We start from the raw sequence: 22,727 nt of genomic DNA, 5'->3' as shown, positions 1-22,727 counted from the left end.
ACAAGAAAAGGAAAGAGCTGCTATACACTCACTGGCCACTTGATATGGTCGATATGGTCAAGACTGAGTGATTTACAAAAACCACAGAGATTTTTTTGTGGGTCCAAAAACAAATTAGCATCATTTTCTTTTAGTTGTAGTAGACTGACTGGTAAAGTTGTACATCGTTTACCAAACATATACATACAACAATATATGGTACTAGTGCAGTGCCCTCAGGAAGTATGTATTCCTATATAGTGGGAGCTGAAGAAGATTTTTCAGTTATGGTAACGCATGATAAGGAACATAAAGGCTAACGTGATGCAAACACTGCGCAACCTCATTAGGCACAATGCAAATGTTTTCATTTTCGATTAGCATTAGCATAGCTAGCTGTTGTGGCTGTCAGCCACGCCAGCAAAGTAGTAGCATGCAAATGCAAAATAAATATGTGCTCGCGTATCGGTGAATGGACACCTCGTCGTGTTCTGCGATGAACCGTGTGTGAGGACAGTCTCTTGACTCGCACCTCCCCGCTCCAGACAGCGCAGCTGCTGCTGATGAGCCGTGAAAATTAAAATTCCTTCAAAAGGTTCGAAAAACAAGGATGCACACCATTGGGCCGTGCTCAACCCATATCCAAAGCCTTAGGGCGATCTGACCAACTGTCAGCGAGATATGCCCGCCGCAGACACACAGACGCAACTTGGATTAGGCTGTATGTATAGAGTTTCTATTAATACGGTGATTTGGGTCCTGATAGTTTGCCGTCTTTAAAAAGTGGGGTCCATATGGTGATGTATTATTTCAGACCAGCTGAGTTTTTCCATACACAACCTATCTCTGAATTTCCCCATTGGTTTTTTTCTCTGTTTCACTGGTGTCTGGCAACCAGACCACACAGAGGCAGGTGATGTGCGCTGCACTGCAGTGTTCTCTCCAAACGTGTCCCAACCTTTCCTCCAGTCCTCTTTATCCCCTCCGTGTCCTTTATGATCCTCATACTTTGACACCAGATCCCTCTTTTGAAAGAGGAAAAGAAGCAATAACCATTACCTGCAAAGTCGGGGGGGGTTTGATAATGATAGAAACAACATGGTGGATAAAGGGCGCGGTTCTGCCTCATCAGTTTAATGTGTCAGTGTGGACCTGTCGTGGCGTTGGTGTGTGGGTGTGTGGTGGGATGAATCCACAAAATATGAAGCACAATAACGGCTGGGTTTCAGGTGTCCACTTAATTTTGAACCTCTAAAGTTTGGACGTATCAATTATTTTTAAATTAAAGCAGAGATTTTGTCTCTTTAGTGCAAAATCCGCCTGTTTTTATTGTGCTTATCGCTGCACTTGAAAACCAGAGGCGGAGCCTTTCAGCCTTTTCCCACAGTGCACTGCATTTGCTGTAATACATCACACGTAATGATAGAAGCCCTGTCCGTGTCATTGCTCAGGAAACATAGGACTTGGACAAGATAAATCAATTGTCTTCTGTCTCAGAGGGGACACATGGGTCTCACAAGCCTGTGATGCATCAGCTAGTTGTGAAGCCTGATATATATTGTTAAAGACTGGGTCTAATTGCTCAATGCAGTTGCCATGGTTACCACTTCATGCCGCTCTCGAGCTGCAGTCATGTGCATTTGGAATTTCCTCTATCTGCTGTTAAATGTTTGTACCTTTTTCTTCTCTGCGGGCCATGGAGATGGTGGCTCTGCAAAAAAGGCTTTTTCCACTTGTCCACTTGTGCTGAGAGAGTGTGAGAGTGTTTGTGTGTCGAAGCCGTCGGCGAGCTGCAGAGATGGAATAATTCATGCCTCTGCTCCGTCTCTGCTGGACTCATTTTTGACAGAATATTTTTCTCAAAAATGTAATATAACCTGACCGTGTTTCAGCTCAAGCTGAGAGGAGATGATGAGGGGATTACACGCTCGGAAGAAACGTGTGATTTTGAAGTGTAAAATCACTCTCGCTCTATGTTCTTTTAGACCCGGACACACGAAAAAACTGTTAGTTTTACTTGTTCTACCTCAAATTTTCTCAAAGCGCAATAAACTGGTAAACGGTGCAATATTCCCTTTGACAATATATAGTTTGTAGATTTGCACATTTATGCATGTAGGTTCTGCAGCATCGTGCTCTTTTAAAAGAGGTTGTATAATATATAACAGGGCTATTCAACTAAACTTTCCAGAGGGCCAGCTTTTCGGAAGGCTGTCCAGCCAGTGGGCCGGTCAACCCCTGTACTACTATTTTGTGTTGCATGTACAGTAAACATACATTTTAGAAATTATTTATTGAAATAGCTGCTAGTTTTGTGCAAAAAAGGTAAATAACAAAACCACCAACATTCAGGTACAATACAATTTGCGTATAGTGCAAAAAGGTCACAGTTACAGTATCACCAACATTTGGATATAACAGTCACAATTGGCTCTTACAAAATTAGAGGTAACAATATAAACAACATTAAGATGCAATGGCCACAATAGGTTATTTTTGCAGAAATATAAGTAACAGTACCAATAATATTCCGGTGCAATTGGTACAGTTGGCTCGTAGTGCAAAATATTCTGGTACATACAGTACCTGCAATACAGCTGTACTAGTATTTATATATGTTTTAGCTTTTTAATAATACATTCATTATTTATGGGTTAATGGGCAGCGGGCCGGTCCAAATAGCTTGAAGTGCCAGATCTGGCCCCCGGGCCTTAAGTTGAATAGCCTTGATAATATAAGTTTAAGTGTCATATTTCCTTCCTAACTTTCTACTTTGTGCCTGGTTCTGGTTTTTCCTCGACCTTTTTTGAATGGCTGACTCTTAACGCACAACAATTCCCATGGTGCACAAATGGGTGAGAGCGAGATGAATCTCAATATTTTTATCTGTACCTGCGTATAGTATTTTGTCACTTCTGGTAGCGCTGAAAAGCAGTTAACTCCGCTTTGAGATGACGTGTCTTAAACATTGATCCGGTGCTGTATCGTCATCCTTTCTCATGCAATACAGTAATGGATATATGCTGGGCCAAATATTGATATTTTATTTAATAGATTAAGGCTTCAGATCTTCAAATCTGAAAAGGGCAAAAAGGCTTTCAAATTTTCTGCCCCTTCTACCTGGAACGATGTGCAGAAGGACTTGAAATTGACAGATCTCGTAGCTCTGGGGGAATTCAAGACGGTTATAAAAGCCACAGAAATAAGCTGAATCGGATCTTGTGATTGCACTGTGTGATCGTGTAATCACACACTTGTTTTCCTGTAGTGTGTGATCTTATTTGACTCGTTTGGTGTAACCATTCTGCGTTTGTGCTGCCGTCTTGGCCACTTGGAAAAGAGGTTTTAAATCTTTATAATTAGTTTTTTTACCTGGTTGAATAAAGGAAAATGAAATGAAAAGGCGCTCTAAAGTCGCCGGGCGTCGCTACTTGATGTCTCCTGATGGTGGCGCTGCTCAAGTGAATGAGGGGAGTTTACAGCAGGATAACAGTGGAGAAAACTACGTTATCGATACATAGACTTTAAGCACTTTGTTCTCTTTGTACTTTGGTTATCTAGAATGGTATCGTGATATATTATTGGTATCGTGGACCACGTATCGTACCATGAGGAACCCTGTGATTCCCAAGCATGATGTGTTTGTCTACTGAAATGAATCATGTCTAATTAGTTTCTGTCTGGTCTGTGCTGCAGTTGCTATATCTAGCAATTTAAGTACTTAAATAAATGTAGTGTAACCTTATAAGAACACACAATAACACACCGTCATAAATCACCATAAATCACGTGAAAAGTTTTAAAGCAATTTTTCCCCACTGACAACAATTACATTGAATTTGCTGGCTCACAGAAACATTAATCAGCTCCTTTCACCTCCTCCTCCTCCTCCTCCTCCTCCTCTTCTCTTTGCAGACGATGCAAGCGGCGCGATGCCCCACAGACGAGCTGTCGCTGACTAATTGTGCCGTGGTGAGCGAGAAGGATCTGCAGTCTGGACAGTGAGTCGTACTTTATTCATCTCTGTGTGGCTTTGTCGACGCAGGAGCGACTCCCCCCTGCATCTCTGATCATTGTATCCTCATCATTTAAACACAAACACCCCCGTGTCCACGTTGTTATCACCCATCATTCAAACCAGAAAGGTCACAGTCGATAATCTGACGTGTAGCCGCGGCAACGTGCAGTTTGTTTATTGGGTTTTTATGTCGTGATAATGAGGATTACAGGCGTTTACAGGATTATTATTACAGGAGTGTAAATATCAACAGCTTTTCAGCATGATAATATTACTATTATGTATATGTATATCTGTGTGTATGTATGTATGTATGTATGTGTATGTATGTATATATATATGTATGTATGTGTGTGTGTATATATATATATGTATGTATATATATGTGTGTATGTATATATACATGTATGTATGCATATATATATGTGTATATGTGTGTATGTATGTATGTATATATATATATGTATGTATATATGTATGTATGTATGTATGTGTGTGTATGTATGTATGTATGTATGTGTATATATACATACATGCTATGTATGTATATATATGTATGTATGTATGTATATATATGTATGTATGTGTATATATATACACGTATGTATGTATGTATGTGTGTATGTATGTATATATGTATGTATATACAGTATATATGTGTATCTATGCATGTATGTATATATGTATGTATGTGTGTGTGTGTATGTATATATGTATGTATATGTGTGTGTATGTATGTATATATACATACATACTATGTATGTATATATATATATGTGTGTATGTATCTATCTATATATACTATGTGTGTGTGTGTGTGTGTTTATATATAAAATATATATATAAAGGGGTGATTTTTTTAAATAATTTTTTTAAATAAGTGACTTTATTTACATGGTTTTATTTCTTCAGTTTCTGGCATATGTTTCCCTTCACTGACTGTATGCACTAAAAGCTCTGAATTATCGTCTTAGTTTTATCCTCTCATTTCACTGCCATGGTAACTGCAGCTTTGTCTTTATTGTACTTACTCACAGCAAACAGCTCTTCATGCCTCTTCATAGTGAGTTTCGTCAGCTTGGTTTATTGTTGTTGTTGTTAGTTTCAATGCCACTGTTGGCTTAATTAATATTTACAGCTCGCTTGCAGCATAACACACAAGGAAAACCTGTGCAATGAAGGCAACTCTTCAACCACAACCATGATTTATAACGTATTATAATCCATCCCTGGGTGTCGAGCTTCATTAAAAAACATTATCTACCTCTAACTCTGTAATTAGTGTTGTAGAAAAGTTAACATGAGAAGGAGGAGCCTGTATCTTAGTAACCGTCGATATGATCCAATCACAGGTCGTCAGTAATGCGTCTATAATGGCAAATTAAACGTGTGCTGCGCGCTCTCTAAACAAACTCAGCTCGTGAGATAAGTGGAATAAACGAAGGAGTAATTAAAGTCGCTGCAGAGGCACTGGTTTTCTTCAGGAGTTGATGTTGGATCAGGGCAGAGAAACAACGAGAACAGGCCTCAAATCATATGGATAAATACAGTTTTTTTACAATAATATGTCTTTGTTGTGCTCGACTCGTTTGCTGCATAACAGTAAAATGAACAGACCTCGACCTGAACTGATAGGATCGACTTTTTCCACAATAAACGTTCAAAGACACCATGTCCTTCATTCTGCACTCTCTGTTCATTTTCTATGGAAGAAAAGTTGGCTTTTTGTCTTTGTTTAAATACATGTTTTGAATCAGGAGAGATGGGTGCAAAGAAAGAAACGGTGCAGCTGCAGTGTAAGCGAAGCAGGTTGAACCACTGTGTCGCTGTGTAAATAAACGGAGGCGATAAAAGTGATGCAGCTCACGTTGGACCGACTGTGTTCTCTCTCTATCTCTCTCTGCAGACACGTGACTGTGAAGACAACGCCCAACCACAAGTTTGCATTCACAGTCAAGACCCACCACACTGTGGCACCTGGGAGTATCGCCTTCAGCCTGCCGCAGGTACACACACACACACACAGTTATTCTACATATACCTTTCCTTAACCTAACCACACGGTCAGTATTTATGCCGGAAAAAGGTCCTAAAGATGTAGACTACAGTTCAAAAGTTTGGGGTTACTTAGAAATGTCCTTATTTTTGAAGGAAAAACACATTTTTTCCAATGAATATAACATTAAATGAATCAGAAATACACTCTATACATTGTTAATGTGGTAAACGACTATTCTAGCTGCAAACGTCTGGTTTTTAATGGAATATGTACATAGGTGTATAGAGGCCCATTTCCAGTGTTCTAATGGTACATTGTGTTTGCTAATGGCGTTAGAAGGCTATTGGATGATTAGAAAACCCTTGAAAACCCTTGTGCAATGATGTTAGCACAGCTGAAAACAGTTTTGCTGGTTCTTTGACGAAAGGACAAAATGATTATTTGGAATAAAAATCATTATTTCTAATCTTGTCAATGTCTTGACTGTATTTTCTATTCATTTTGCAACTCTTTTGATGAATAAAAGTGTGACTTTTAAAATGGAAAACACAAAGAAAAAGTACACACACATCTTTATGTGGGGGGGTCATTGCTCAAAGTGTCCTAATATATCTTTCTCTCTCCTTTAGAGGAAATGGGCCGGCCTCTCCATCGGTCAGGAGGTGGAAGGTAAACAAAACCCTCAGTTTGGTGCATGTGATGATAACCTGTACGCAAAGAGAAGCAGATTATTTGTGTCTTATTTTACAATTAAAAGAGAACGCAGTAACACTTTAGATGAGGGAACACATATTCACCGTTAACCAGGTGCTTACTTACATAAATAAATAGCATACTAGCCCTTTATTAGTAATGATTAAGCATCTTTATTCTACATAACCTTATTCTACCTCTGTTACGACATGAATTAAGATTTTTCCTACATAAGGTGTTAATACGTGCTTAATATTTACTAATAAAGGGCTAGTATGCGACTTATATGCATGTTAGTAAGCACCTAGTTAATGGTGAATGTGTGTTTTCGAGAGAATTCTAATGTTTTATATGGAACCTGTGGAGAATTCTAGTTACATTTTCTCCAATGTGTGTGTGTGTGTGTGTGTCACGCAGTGTCCAACTACACCTTTGACAAGACCAAGCAGTGCATCGGCGCCATGACGATCGAAATCGACTTCCTGCAGAAGAAGAGCACCGACTCCTCTCCCTACGACTCGGACAAGATGGCCGCCGAGTTCATCCAGCAGTTCAACAACCAGGCCTTCTCTGTCACGCAGCAGGTTTTCGCCTCATTTTAACACCTCCAAAGATTAGATCTTTGTCTGTTGGGGTTCCTGAGGTTCCTGATCGTCGTCTTGACTCTCTCTCTCTCTCTTGTCGCTCAGCTCGTGTTCAGTTTCTGCGATAAGCTCTTCGGCCTGATGGTGAAGGACATCGAGGCGATGGATGCCAGCATCCTGAAAGGAGAGGCGGCCCCGGCAAAGAAAGCGCAGAAGGTAACCAGTTGTTCTGCGATCGCTGCCTCAAAAAGTCAGTGATCGCTCTGTAAACTATGAACGACACTGTTACCCCTCTGTCATATAGTTCAAATAAATAGAGAAGCCGGCTTCAAATTGTTCTGTCATTAAATCAGGTCAAAGGCATTTGATGTCATACAGTGGTAAACATATGCACATAGATTAGTTTGACAGCTTTTAGTGAATAATTAGTGTCACATATTGATGTTTATTGATATTTATTTTTACATTTAAGGACCAAATGCTAACATATAAATGCTGTTAGCACTTGGAGAGAAATGTGCTACTTTCTGTGGAGGAGGATTATGCCCACACTTTTTTGGAAATAAGTCATATATAATAGGTCAAAAAAAAATAAATATATATGTATATATGTATTTTTATGTATAAATGGATATGCATATATATACACATATATGTACATATATGTGTATATATATGTGTATATATATACATATATGTATATATGTGTGTGTATATGTATATATATGTATATATACATACACATATATACATATATATGTATATGCATATGTATATATATATGCATATATGTGTATATATATACTGTACATATATGTATACATATATGTATATATGTGTGTATATATATATATATATGTATATATGTGTATGTATATATATATATATATATGTGTGTGTGTGTGTGTGTGTGTGTATATATTATATGTATACACACATATATACATATAGTATAGTATACAGAAGTATGTGACTGGTTTAACATGGTGTAAGATGATGATGATGATGATTTGAAGGGAGGATAAGGAAAAAAAAAAGCAGGAGTGTAAGTTTTCTGAATGGATCACAAACTGTGTTTTTCTTCTGACAGATCGACGTCGGGCTGATGGTGGGCAACAGTCAGGTGATCTTTGAGAAGGCGGAGAGTTCTTCACTCACACTCGTCGGTAAGTGTCTTCTGTCTCCTTGCGGGCAGCTTATACAGTACATCCCACAGATGTAGTGACATCAAAATATGGGGTTTTTAAAGTATATTTTGTTAAAGGTAAGATGGTAGTCGGAGCCAGTATTGAGATCATTTAGTTTAGATTTAGTTTGAATGATTAATGGTAGGGTTATTATGTTACAGTGTGAAACGTTAAAGGAAAACCATAAAAACAATTGCTTCAAAAGCTAAAGCTTTAGTGCGAAATCACACATAATCACCCCCAACCTATCAAATCAGAGATTTTTTCAACTCTTTAAATCCAAGGGTGATCAAAGGAAAGATGGTTCAGAACAAAAATGTGAAGTAGTTTCTTCACCACTGCTCATTGAGGTGTGTGTACCTGTAATTAAAAGCCTCCTGTTCACCAACTTCGCCAGGAGAGGTCACTCTAACCCAGTAATTAACCCATTTTTGACAATTGGCTCAGGTCGTGTGTCACAAAAGCTGAATTTGCCCATCACAAGATAGATAGATAGATAGATAGATAGATAGATAGATAGATAGATAGATAGATAGATAGATAGATAGATAGATAGATAGATAGATAGATAGATAGATAGATAGATAGATAGATAGATAGATAGATAGATAGATAGATAGATGATAGATAGATAGATAGATAGACAGATAGACAGACAGATAGACAGATAGATTTATATATTCACAGATAGATAGATAGATAGATAGATAGATAGATAGATAGATAGATAGATAGATAGATAGATAGATAGATAGATAGATAGATAGATAGATAGATAGATAGATAGATTTATATATTCACAGATAGATAGATAGATAGATAGATAGATAGATAGATAGATAGATAGATAGATAGATAGATAGATAGATAGATAGATAGATAGATAGATAGATAGATTTATAGATAGATAGATAGATTTATATATAGATAGACAGACAGACAGACAGCCAGACAGACAGCCAGACAGACAGACAGACAGACAGACAGACAGACAGACAGACAGATAGATAGATAGATAGATAGATAGATAGATAGATAGATAGATAGATAGATAGATAGATAGATAGATAGATAGATAGATAGATAGATAGATAGATAGATAGATAGATAGATAGATAGATAGATAGATAGATAGATAGATGACATGAACATCAAAGTATACAACTGTATGAAAAATATAGTATGACAGCAATGAAAGGCTTTCTCTAATTTGGCCACAAGATGGCAGTATCATCCTTTGACAATCACAGACGTCCTTACACATGGCTGACTTGCAGAATTGCTGCTTTTATTTTCAAAAGCTAAGCTGAGCTAAGTTGTTCCCTCCTGTTTTTTTCCCCACAGGTAAGGCCAAGACCAAGGAGGCCCGGCAGACGATCATTAACCCAGACTGGAACTTTGAGAAGATGGGAATCGGAGGTCTGGACAAGGAATTCTCGGCAATCTTCCGCAGAGCCTTTGCATCGCGTGTCTTCCCTCCAGACATCGTGGAGCAGATGGGTATGAAACTCAAGCTCATGTCGTCATCACGGCTTAGTTTGACACCTGATACGGAATAATACGCCTGACGCGGTACAGAGACGGGGGAATAGACAAATACTGGCACTTTTGTCAACATGTAGATGTTTTTAAGTATAGTAATGAGATTTAGAATTGTTGAACAGGCAAGGCAGGCAACTGCTTGGGGCCCCGAGCCGATAGGGGGCCCCCCACACTCGGAGCCTGAGGGCTGTTTTCACTGAAATGTGCAGTGACCAGCCTCCTCCCCGTACCCCTTAAAATACAATGGGCGATTTGCAATTACATCTCAGTAGGAAGCCTCCCTAAAGGGGCCCCACCTCACTTTAACCTGTGTGAAGTTATCATTCTGCAAGTTGGAAAATGAAGAGGATTATTTGCAGTGTAATGCATAGCTTTTTTTACTCAGTTTATATATGTTTTTGTTCAGTTATTTAAAGTATTTTATTGTTCTATATATTTATATTGTTTTATAATGTGGGTTCTTTACAGTGTAATGTAAGTTTATATAGTTTTTGGAGCCTTGAGAGCCTTGAGATTTGCATTATTTACTTGTTTACCTGCAACAAGGCTCCTTCCTGTAGTTGAAACCAGCTGACGTTCGTATTTCCTGTGTGTTTTCCTCTTTTTTTCCTCTAAATGAGGAAGTCATTTTACAAAATTGACACCATGCTCTTTTAAAGTAGACCTGAAACTAACTGTAAACCCTCAGGAAAATATTCACTCAAGTTTTAGTTCCAGCGAGAAGTAGAGAAGACCCACAGACTTCCATTCGAACTGGCTTCCGAGGCTTACGTTTTCAAACTGGAAGTTCATTTATGTGGGAAGTGAAACACAAGTGTACACTGAAGAAAACCACGACCTAAAACGACCAAAATACAACATCATGGCAAAAGGGAAGAAATGTATTTTTATTTAATGGCCAGTGTTTGCCGTGTTTGACCTCAGCTTTACACGTCTGTGTACTGTGTTTCCCCCGCGGCAGCAAAATGTTATATATAATAATACAATTGAGAAAAAAGGGATTAGTCACCGTGAGAGCACGGTCGTATGTGTTTCATGATGCATTTTATGAAACCATTTTTCTCTCCCTCTGGCCTAAAGCACATAAAACACACAGATGCAATCATCTATTCTCTTTCCCTCTACACTCTTGACCTCTCCATTCCTTTCTTTATCTCCTGCATCTAAATCTTTTTTTTTCACATTTTCTCACTCTCACTCAGTCTTGCATTATTTAATTTCTTATTCATTACTAAAAGAAAATGTAGCCGTGGGGTTAAAGGAAAGGTTAATTGGTTTATTTAATTGTTAATGTGGCATTGTGTGAAGTAAAGTCCAGTCCTGTACGGAACAAAGATTTGTGCGAGTGATGAATTGGTCTTAAAAATCTGTGTTAAAATAGGTATATGTTGCTTTAAGGCGTGCGTTGTCCGTAAACTACATTTCCCACGATGCACGGCGATCGCGTTACCCGAAAAAGTGACGGCACTAGATCGCAGTGTATCGTTGTATATGCATCATGCGACGAGTGAAATTGAATAAGTAATAGATACAGAAAGTTATTTAGCAATATGTTACTGAGTAGTTAGGTTATTTTACATTATATTTGGTTACATTTGGTTACATTTATTCTGTATGACAGTCACATCTGGCCCTTTGAGAGTAGCCATTATGCTGATGTGGCCCTCAGTGAAAATGAGTTTGACACCCCCTGGTCTAAAAGAAACCTCACTAGTGGTGAGGGTCCTTGTTCTGATTCTGCTGAAAACAGGACAGCATGTCCTTTTTTTCATTCATCTCTAGCCTCCTGTCTTAAAGAAGATATATGATGCAAAATCAACTTTGTAATGACTCTAATACTTATATTTGAGACTCTGGAGGCCCTATGAGTAGGCGAGGTGTGAAAAAAGATGACTCAGTCATGTCTTTGTGGTCCGCCTCAGTCTAAGTACAGGATATAAAACTCGCGATGTTGATTTCGGCGCTCATTGCTACGTCACAATGCGCTAAATTCCAGGAATTGTTGTCTCGCGGAGCTCCGCTTAGTCCCGAAAAAACGCCCCCAAAAAAATCCGGAAGATACTGTTCTATTCTTGTCTGCACAGTGCAGCACAGAGTTCTACACAAACTTCCAGCCTCAGAGGACTTACATTTGATATATGACGGCAAATGATGCCTCAGTGACGTAGTTTCCTGTGTCTCATTTGCATTTAAAGAGACAGGCACTCAAAACCAAATGTTCTGAACAGAGCTGTTTTGCTATGATGCTTCATCCTTAAGGTATTTTGACCAAAGCATGTCACAGACATGTTCATTAGGACACCAGGGAACTAGGTTCACTTAGAGAAATAAGGTATAATACGTCTCCTACATGGTCCTACATCGTCCGCTACACGGTCATTCCTAACACGTCATCCTCTAACCCTCCCTGATTTCCTTTGTTTCAGGGTGTAAGCACGTGAAGGGCATCATGCTGTTCGGCCCTCCAGGTTGTGGTAAAACGCTGATGGCCAGGCAGATTGGGAAGATGCTCAACGCCCGCGAGCCAAAAGTCGTCAACGGCCCCGAGATCCTCAACAAGTACGTGGGAGAGTCTGAGGCCAACATCCGTAAGCTGTTTGCTGAGGCGGAGGAGGAGCAGAAGAGGGTGAGAGCGGCGTGGTGTAGTTACTATGTTTGATGGATGAAAAAAAAAAACAGACGACAACACTTTTAAATTCAATCCTTCCCCCCAGCTGGGAGCCAACAGTGGACTCCATATCATCATCTTTGATGAGCTGGACGCCATCTGCAAGCAGAGAGGCACAGGCGCCAGCAGCACGGGCGTGCACGACACTGTGGTCAACCAGCTGCTGTCCAAGATCGACGGTGTGGAGCAGCTCAATAACATCCTGGTCATTGGTACGTAGAATCGGAGCCAAATCATCTACTTATTTACAGTTTTATGATACATTAATCATTATTCATAATCAGTTTTTGTTAGTACGGCTAACTGCTAACATACGTGTCATTCTGTCTGCAGGTATGACCAACAGACCTGACCTGATAGATGATGCTCTGATGAGGCCTGGAAGGTTTGAGGTCAAGATGGAAATTGGTGGGTGTTTCTTCTCTCGTCATGAAATATGTACTGTGTTGTATTTATATTTCAAAACTAAACTTGCGCTGCATGGATGACGGATCGCCTTACGTGATTTCGCATTCCTGTAGCAGCTTAGGCGTTAAAAACCGCTCAGCTCAAGGACAAATGAGGCATCAACGTCACTTCCAGGGAAGCTCAGCTTCTCCCTGAGTCAGTGGACCCTGTTCATTCAGTGCTGTAGATAAAGATCTTTCTTTTCTGTCCCATCTTTTTTACTTTTTCCTTCCACCCCAACACTGCTCCACCCGCCAAACTCCAGGTTTGCCCGACGAGAAGGGCCGCGTGCAGATCCTGAACATTCACACCAACAAGATGCGAGGCTTCAATCTCCTGGCGCCTGACGTCAACATCATCGAGCTGGCAGCCGAGACCAAGAACTACAGCGGTGCGGAACTGGAGGGGCTGGTCAGGGCTGCTCAGTCCACCGCCATGAACCGTCACATCAAGGTTTTTGTTTTTAAACATATGATTTATGGTCATTTCCTCCCTCAAATATATATACAAAGGTATTAAGAGACAGTTGTTAAACTTCACTTTGCTCTTACTAGGCTACATCTACAGTTGAGGTGGACATGGAGAGAGCAGAGAAGCTACAGGTCACCAGAACAGACTTCTTGGGATCCCTCAACAATGACATCAAACCCGTATGTACCACCTTCTTCAGGAGCCTCCTACAGATTAACCCTGTAATAATATGATATGAGACAAACCGCCTTCATTAACGACATCTCTTTCTTTTAGGCGTTTGGTACGAACCAAGAGGATTACTCCAGCTACATCATGAACGGCATCATCAAATGGGGCGACGCGGTCACCCACGTCATGGACGACGGAGAGCTGCTGGTGCAGCAGACCAAGAACAGTGATCGCACACCGCTGGTGGCTGTGTTACTGGAGGGTAAGACATCAACACCACATGAGAACCTCCAGAATGTGCAGCTGGCGACCTGATGTAAAGCCTACTTGGTCTTTTATATATCTCTCGATCCTCTCAAACCCACCCAGGTCCACCCCACAGTGGAAAGACCGCTCTGGCAGCCAAGATAGCAGAGGACTCGCAGTTCCCCTTCATCAAGATCTGCTCTCCAGACAAGATGATCGGACACTCGGAGATCTCCAAGTGTCAGGCTATCAAAAAGGTAAGTGCCGGCTTGGGTATGCGTGTGTCAACACATCTAGTATTGTACTCTACACCGATATCTTAACCCACCAACCCCCCCTCCCCTCACCGTCTGCTTCAGGTGTTCGATGATGCTTACAAGTCCCAGCTCAGCTGCGTGGTGGTGGACGATATCGAGCGTCTGCTGGACTATGTCCCCATCGGTCCCCGTTTCTCCAACATGGTCCTTCAGGCTCTGCTGGTGCTGCTGAAGAAACCTCCACCCAAGGTCAGAGTTCATCGAAAAAAATGTATTCTATCCAAATGATCTGTGAGGACCAGATCAAACCATTGATTTTATCCAACTAAACATTTCTCTGTGTGTTCAGAATGGTTTGAATCAGATGATGACGTTATATGTAATTCAGTTGTGCGCTCTTGACTCTGGGTTTCCAACCTAGAGAGCTTCAGATCAGGTGATGTACAGGCCTACAGCTTATCCAGGGCTAATCTGGAGAGGGTGGGATCAAGAGGAGCTTGAGGAGCACTTCACTCACTTCAACCCTCAGCAAATGTGGCAGGGCATCCAGGCCATTACTGAGTACAAACCCAGCAATCATTTTAATAAGAACTCTAACCCTGGGACATAAGGTTCATAATACAATAGAAGTAGAATTGAAAGCAACAAGGATGCATTTTAATGCCAAAAACCAAATACGATCAGATCACTGAGGGTGGATTGTAATACCAGGTCAGAACGGGGGCCAAAAACCAAAAGAGATAAGTCCTTGTGGAAGAAATCGTCACAAGGCTTGTGGTTATAGCAATAAGCTCATGACTCTTAAAGGTGAAGTAAGTAGTTTATAGTGCCATCTAGAGGAGAGGCTGAAATGTACATCAACAAACTGCTCCTCTGCTCACCCCCTCCCTTCCCTGAGCGATACGGTATCCTCAGCCGGTCAAATGTTGTCCTCGTCGTCTTTCTCCGTGTCAGAAGATGAGGTTCTAGTATTTATTCAGATGTATAAGTGTTTCTTTTACATATCGGGTTAGGGTTGCCTCAGACTTCCTGCTCCGTCAGTGGAGGCGGGACTTCCGCTACAAGTAAAGCGACGCTTGATTTGTTCTCTCGCGTTTGTCCATACAGGCTCCGGTAGAAACATGGCGTCTCGCTGCTAACGGTAGCAATGCAACAGCGGCCCGTGACCGTGTTATTTTACATGACTTTTTGAAACGAAAATGAAGCAAAAACTATTATACAGCGACTAGACATTGCAGGAGCACATAATATGTATACAAAAGTGGATTTTGGGTCATATAAACCCATAACATACTACGCAGTGTCCCTTTTAAGTCGTACTACATTTGTGACGTGTAATCAATCTTCACTTGCGGGCAGGGTCGGAAGCTGCTCATCATCGGCACCACCAGCAGGAAGGATGTGCTGCAGGAGATGGAGATGCTGGATGCCTTCAGCACCACCATCCACGTCCCCAACATCTCTACTGGAGAACAGCTGGTTGACGCGTTGGAGGTATGAACACACACGTACCACTTTTGTGAGCGCGAACGGATGGGCCACTTTCACAAGGACGCTTCAGTCGGAAGTGATGAATTATACATACCCTCCGTTCTCAAGGATTCTGAAGGATTCTCGTTGTCTTCCGTTCATCTAGACCAGGGGTTCTCAAAGTTTTGATAGCTGAGGGCCAATTTAGGAACCCAACATTGGACTGAGGGCCGCCAAAGGAAAAAAAACAGAAAGAAATCCCATTTGTAATAATTTTAATGACCAGATTGCAGTTCTACAGTTTAGCGTTAAGTAATATAAGCGTTAATATAATGTCATTTACTGGGTAATTACCCAGTATTGTGGCCATTGTTCTTAACTTCTAATTACAGGTTAATACCAAGTAACACATTTCTGTTACCATATATTTACTGGGTAAATAGCTAGTAATTGGGGGCTGTAGCTACCTGCTTATTACCAGCTTATAACCCAATAATACACTAAAATTCACCATATAGAAACCAGGTAAATAGCCAGTATTTTTGTTTACACTTATTGGTCTGTATCCAGTAATGTCCAATAAACATTTAACAAGCTTAGTCGCTCCTGGATTAAAACTATCAACTGTAATTCATTGCGGGCCGCCAGGAATGTTTCTGCGGGCCGCCATTGGCCCCCGGGCCGCACTTTGAGAACCAATGATCTAGACAGCCTAAACAAAGCTTTAACTTAACCACAATTCAAATCTTAACCCTTCGCAACATTGCAGACGCCCGCAGCATGGGCTCGACAGGGAGTGACACTGACTACCGCTCACGTAGCCAAATGCCTCGTCTAATTAGCGACGCCGCATAATGTCAAGGATTTAAAAATCCTTCACCTTTCTAAAGTCGGTGTCATTTTTGTGCAGCTTCTGGGGAGCTTCACAGACAAAGAGCGGGCCAAGATCTCACAGCAGCTCAAAGGGAAGCGGGTCTGGATCGGCATCAAGAAACTCCTGGTGCTCATTGAGATGTCGCTGCAGGTAAGCGGGACTCGACAATGCATGCATTAATAATAATACGGTTATGCATGAGCTGTGATAGAGTGTGGTTTGATGTGTTTGACCATAGGTTTATACACTGAGAATTAAAGATAAGGTGAAGAAAATCAGGAAATGATGTCTTCTTTTGGATGACTGAAAAATAAAAACTCTTAGCTGCTCTTAACTGCACTTTCCTGGATCTTACGGTCGCCGTGGGAAACAACAGGACTATGTGACAGTGCTGTGGTTACACTGCCGTGGTTACACTGCCGTGGTTACGCCGCGCTGATTGTTGTTCATCTTGCTTCTCCAAAGCACTTAACAGTTTTGTGGTTTGTGAGCCTCGGAGTGTGACATTTTCATGATTTCATGCTAATTAACTTTCCCACTAACAGATTCATGGGTGGATACTAATCCCGTATCTGACGAGTGACAATAGATTTTTTTTCTTCCTTTCTGTCTTCTACAAATTTGATTTAAATTCAGCGATCACAACTCAAGGCTGCCATGTCCTTACAAAATGGGCTTGATCTTATAATGTCGACAACTTTGCCCTCGGCGTTCACATAGGCCTGGTTCACACTTAGGAGGTTATATGATAAGCAGTCAATTCAAACTTGTTGAGTGCTGTTAAAAGCAGTCAGCAAACTGGCGTTATATCCATAAATTGATTGATTGTCCAATCAATCAGGCTCCCCCAAGTCTCAGACAACGTTGTTTCCCCCGTTAGCGATGTTAGCAATTACCCGCTAACACTGGTGGACATGGCAGACGTCACATCACCTGTCACTTTAGCAAGAGTTGTTCTCGTTTTATCTTTATTTAAAGTGCTATTACATCATGTCACTTTAGCAAAATTAGCATGTAGTTAGCCATGACACTGCTCTGCTAAACTCTGAAAGTTACCCTCCAGCAAAGGCTGCCATCTCGCTAAATATAACACTGAACTAAACATGAGTCCAGCAAAAGAATTTTGATAAGATGAGTTGCTTCCAAAACTTAATTCAAGAATGTCATTTAGTTGTGTGGGACAGGGTTTCACTACCCTCCTCCAGCGTGTATGCTAACTCTGTTATGCTAAACAAATCTTATTTTGTAAAAGTGTGAAGTCCAAATGCTATCAGGCTAATGACCAATTACCAATAATCACTTCCCTTAGCTAGGTTTTTGCGAAACATATGTGGGCAACAACTATAAGAAAGTGTTTATGTGCTAACAGAAGCTTTAAATGTTATGTCAAGCTAATTAGCTTACATCCACTCTGTCTGAGCGAGGAAGCTAACGCAGAATTACTTTTACGGAAGCCGTAAGATCTGTCAGTAATCTGTTCTTTGTTCCGGTCATGTGTAGTTAGCCATTATGCTATGACACTGCTCTGCGAAAGCTACCTCCAGCCAGAGCTGCCAACTCGCTAAATATAGCTAACACTGAACTGAACATGAGTCCAGCATAATGGTAGAAAAAGATTTAGGAAAAGATGTGTTGCTTCCAAAACTTAATTCAAGAATGTAGTTTAGTTGTGTGGGACAGGGTTTCCCTACCCTCCTCCCGCTGTTCATGCTAACTCTGTCCTAATGCTACCAAGCTAATGACCAATTACCAATAATCACTTCACTTAGCTAGGTTTTTGGAAAAACATATGTGGGCAAAAACTATAAGAAAGTAAGAAAGCGTTTATGTGTGAACAGAAGCTTAAAATGTCAAGCTAATTAGCTTATATCCACTCTGTCTGAGCGAGGAAGCTAACCGTAAATCTGTTCTTTGTTCCCGGTCATATTTCTGTTGGGTAAATAACAATGATGAACCGCGCTGATTTGTGAATAAAACGGCCGCACCATTGTGATCAGAGAAGCACCATCTGTGTAGCTGCTGGGAGATTATCGACTCTTTATGCAACTGTTTATTCCTGCCATCAACAGACTGTTCTCACGCTCCCACTGCTTTTCTATCTCCGTTTTCTAGATGGACCAGGATTATAGAGTCACCAAGTTCCTGTCTCTGCTCAGAGATGAGGGGGCGTGAGTACAAACCTCGCTCTGCAAACACTTCATCACTTCACATTCACTGCTCGTAGGCAAATTAAAAAGTCCCCGTCTTTTCATTCTCATCCGCCCTTCCAATTTAACGTTTCTTCTCTTTTTTACCCCCGTCAGCCTGTTAATGTAGACCGTTACATGTCGGTTTAGTGTTATTTCAATAAACACTATTGACAACACACACACACACATGCACAACAAGACTCCGTAATGGCAAAAAAGAAAGCTTATCGATCACGATGACTCCAATCTAGAGTTTACACACACACACACACACACACACACAGAATGTGGGTGTTCCCATCGTCAATAACCCGTGACCTCTCCCCATCGACGACTGACCTTAACAGCTTTATTTTGCCGTCACCAGGGTGAATGAAGGAGATCAAATCAGAATTTAAGGTGCGAGTCGCTTTCACAGCAAACTGGTAAGATCGAACCTATAGAGCCTAGAGTCAGTCAAGCCGTGTTTCCGTCATGTTCAGCTCGGTACAGTACGGTACGTTTACGTTTCCGTTAGGGATCGTACCCGAAATAACCAGCCCCAACCATTCCATTCTTTGGCATCCCTCTCTTCGGGCACCAGAGTCAAATTGTACAGTCCAGTGAGGCTGAAGACGGGAATCAGCTGATTGGGCGACAGAAAAACTTCACCGTCCATTCCTTACCATACTGTACCACACCGAACGTACCGTGATGGAAACACAGCATTAGAGTCCATAGTTGGCTAGTACAGTGGTTCCCAACCTGTTTTCCAACCCACACCCCTTGCTCAAACACATGCACCTAAAGAATAAAATGATCAATTACAAAACTTTTATTTGCAAAAATTTGAGCAATTTGTACGTTTTTATGAAGGTAATTCAAGATATTGGCCTTCAGCAATCAGGTATAGCTGCTCGTAAGTGACCTTATAAGATTTGCTCATACGGCGATGGTCACAGAAGTCCAGAGATCAGAGGTGTTGGGGATAAAATAGCTTGATAAAATTAGACGTGGACCAGAAACATGTCTTTTATTCGAATTATACAGAGTTTTGATGACCACATTGGGTGTGTTATTGGGGATTTCTTAATGAAGTACGCACAGATATACTTTTGACAACCTCAAAGTAGACAACACTCGGCATTACATGGATTTTCCTCCACAGTAGGACTTAGATGATCGCCAAATCAAGCAATTGCTTGGGGCCCTGAGCTGGCCTGGGGCCCCCGAGACAACGACCGGTTATGAATAACACGCAACGACAAACGGTGTGTGAGCACCCCCCTTTAATTTCTGTGATAATCAATGCAGCAGGTGCAGTGACACTGTTATCAGTATCGCCCTCAAGGGGGCCCCTCTGAGTAGTTGCTGACAGTAGCCAGCTTAAGTTCATGATCACTGCTGCCTTGGGCCTCCATGTCCATTTTTGCTTGGGGCCCCCAAATTCCTTGAAAAGGCCCTGAAAATTACTTTTTTTTAGTTTGTACACAACAATTCTACGTTGCTAAGAATGTCTTTATCTTTCCCCATGTTTGTTTTGCTACCACTTTATCTGTTGATTATTGATAATCCAGCAGTACTATCAAACCTAATGGTGGGTCGTGTTTGTTTTTTATGCAGCAGCAGTGCAGTGGCGGGCGGGCGGGCGGGCGGGGGGAAGGAAGCAATCATCCTTTCAAACTGCTAAACGACCGGGGTTTTTTATTTTAAGCAGCAGAATCCACTTCTGCAGACACTTCATTGTGTTCTCACTCTTCACGCTGCAACCTGTGATTTACAGCCGTCTCGCTTGTGCTCGCAAAGTGTCGCTCTCTCTAAGTCTGACTCGACTGAAAATAAGTCACTTCCTGCTGCACCGTGTTTTGGGAATGTTGGGAATCTAATCAATGCTTCACCGTGGGAACGACACAAATAGTGGTGTGAAGCTGACGGACCAAGGGTGAATTCCAATTCCTCAATCTTAACCCTTAATCTCAAAAATGTGCGCTCCCTCTAGTGCAAGTGCTGTCCCGATTCTCAGAAAAATTCAGTTGAGGGGCGAGTTTAAGGGCTGCATCGCCCTCAATATTGAGATTTTTACCGAGACCACCCATGGGAGCAAGGGCTACCCAGAATGCATTGCGTGTTTTGACATAACAAAGATGGCGCGCGAAAGCAGCGAAACGAGTACGCTACAATCATGGATGTATAATATGAACTGGATAGAGCACCGCCCCTTCGCTTCCGTTCATTCCTATGAAGCTGCTCACTCAGCGCATATGTCAAAAAAGTTTTTTGACTTCCGCGTTTATTTCCGGGTTATGGGGCCCATAGAGCATGCGCAGTAGTGTCACTACCATATAAATATCTATAAAAGCCCGTGTCCATGTCTCAAAGTGTCCTGTGGACACTATTACAGGCGTCTCTTTTACTATTGCGGTCAGTGGGAAAATTGCTTTTTGGGCTTTTGTGCTTTTATGGGGTTTCCTGTTGCAGTACTCACAGTGGCCACCATGTAAACATTGTCTTCAAGGCAGAGGGGGTGGTGCTCTATCCAGTTCATATTATACATCCATGGCTACAATGCGTTCTTCTTTTTTGGAGTTGACAGACTGGACGCAGGTTTCGCGTTATTCTGCCCCCTACAGTCTGAAGACGTATCTGCATTTAAGGGGTGTCCCATTTCTAAGTGACAAAATAACCCTCAACACTTGGGTTTTGAGGGTCAGTTCAGATTAAGGGTTGAGCTTGAGGGTTAAGATAGGAATTGGAATTGGCCCTAAATTATTTGGCGTTTGTGTGAACGACGGACTGTAAAAGAAGATTTTAAATCTTCCCTCTCCTTTGTCTTTGTCTTTCCAGCGACCGCAGCTTCTACGAGTAGAGGTGAACGTCTTACCGTCAACATCCCAAACCCCCGTGTGGAACAAACATAAGGAGAAGATGGAGAGGTCTTGCTCCTGTCATTCACCCCTCTGAGTCCATCCGTCTATATATCTGAAATAACTGGTCTGTGAGAGGAAGTCCACCTGTCCTCTTCCTCTCAGCATGTTTCCACTGGCACCGATCACCCATGTCACCTTCTTCTTCTTCTTCTTCTTCTTCTTACATAACGTTCATTGTCAAAACGCTGACGTGTCACCGCGGCTCTGTTATCTGTAAAAAGGTTGCATTATAATGACTGTAAAAAAAAAAACGTGTGCTGTTTGTGCATCCTGCATAAAAATAGCTATAGTGTTTGATGTATGTGTTGCGTTATCTCTTGAAGGTAGTTCTTGTTGCAGTGCGGTGTGTGTGTGTGTGTGTGTGTGTGTGTGTGTGTGTGTCCTAAAAACAGTATAAACAGAAGACGTCTGAAAGTGACACAAAAGCCGTCTGAATATTAAGAATCTACCAGAGGCTTTACGGTAAACTTTGTTGTTTGGCTGTTTTAAAAACAAAAAAAAAAACAAGAACGAAAATAACAGTTCCATGTGTAAATGTAATCCCTTTAACTACACAGTATATCCATGTCCTGTAAATAGTATATATAGACCAAGCGAAGTATATCACAAAACTAATTTAAATGACCCGTCTGTTTGGTTACGTTATCAGTATGATTCCTCCTCCCTGTTGCTCCGGAGACGTCGACTTACCCCAGGTTACTGTGATAGTGAAGGTAAATGTTGGATAGTCGGCCCGTCCCTCCCTCCCTCCGTCTGTTTGTACGTCTGTGTTGTGTTCAGTTGAGTTCAGGAGTGTAGCTGTGGCATTATCAGTGTTAAAGATTCAAAGAAAGAAAGCAACAATCTGCACTTTTTTTAACATCGACTCTTATTTTAATCGCTTCTCGGAGATCGTTTTTCTTTTTCTTCTGCTGTCGCGCGTTCTGTGCTTTTAGTCTTCTGTTATGACCATTACTGGTGTATGTGTGTGTGTGTGTGTGTGTGCGCACGTGTGCATGTGTGTGTGTGTGTGTAAATATGTTTTAA

The 22,727-nt window shown here is 41.3% G+C and overlaps 1 protein-coding gene across 2 annotated transcripts; it reads left to right on the top strand.

The window, feature by feature from the left end:
• Positions 1–3,897: 3,897 nt before the first annotated feature.
• On the top strand, positions 3,898–21,640 carry nsfa (N-ethylmaleimide-sensitive factor a; the record flags this gene model as incomplete). 2 transcript variants are annotated; one of them, XM_083897035.1, is made up of 19 exons in its annotated part: positions 3,898–3,980; positions 5,904–6,003; positions 6,626–6,665; positions 7,107–7,273; positions 7,379–7,489; positions 8,364–8,439; positions 9,805–9,960; positions 12,429–12,628; positions 12,717–12,882; positions 13,004–13,078; positions 13,383–13,570; positions 13,672–13,767; positions 13,865–14,021; positions 14,129–14,262; positions 14,365–14,511; positions 15,622–15,756; positions 16,643–16,756; positions 18,719–18,774; positions 21,619–21,640. In XM_083897035.1, the coding sequence occupies 19 exons, from the start codon at positions 3,898–3,900 to the stop codon at positions 21,638–21,640; spliced, it is 2,223 nt and encodes a 740-aa protein (XP_083753161.1). The 2 variants fall into 2 exon arrangements, with proteins under 2 accessions (XP_083753161.1, XP_083753160.1); XM_083897034.1 differs by lacking the exon at positions 21,619–21,640 and adding an exon at positions 19,163–19,193.
• Positions 21,641–22,727: the final 1,087 nt, after the last annotated feature.

The sequence above is a fragment of the Microchirus variegatus genome (genome assembly GCF_963457635.1).
Source record: "Microchirus variegatus genome assembly, chromosome: 10".
NCBI classification, from domain to species: domain Eukaryota; kingdom Metazoa; phylum Chordata; class Actinopteri; order Pleuronectiformes; family Soleidae; genus Microchirus; species Microchirus variegatus.
Note: the sequence above shows the minus strand (reverse complement) of the source record. Positions and strands in the feature narration are given on the sequence as shown.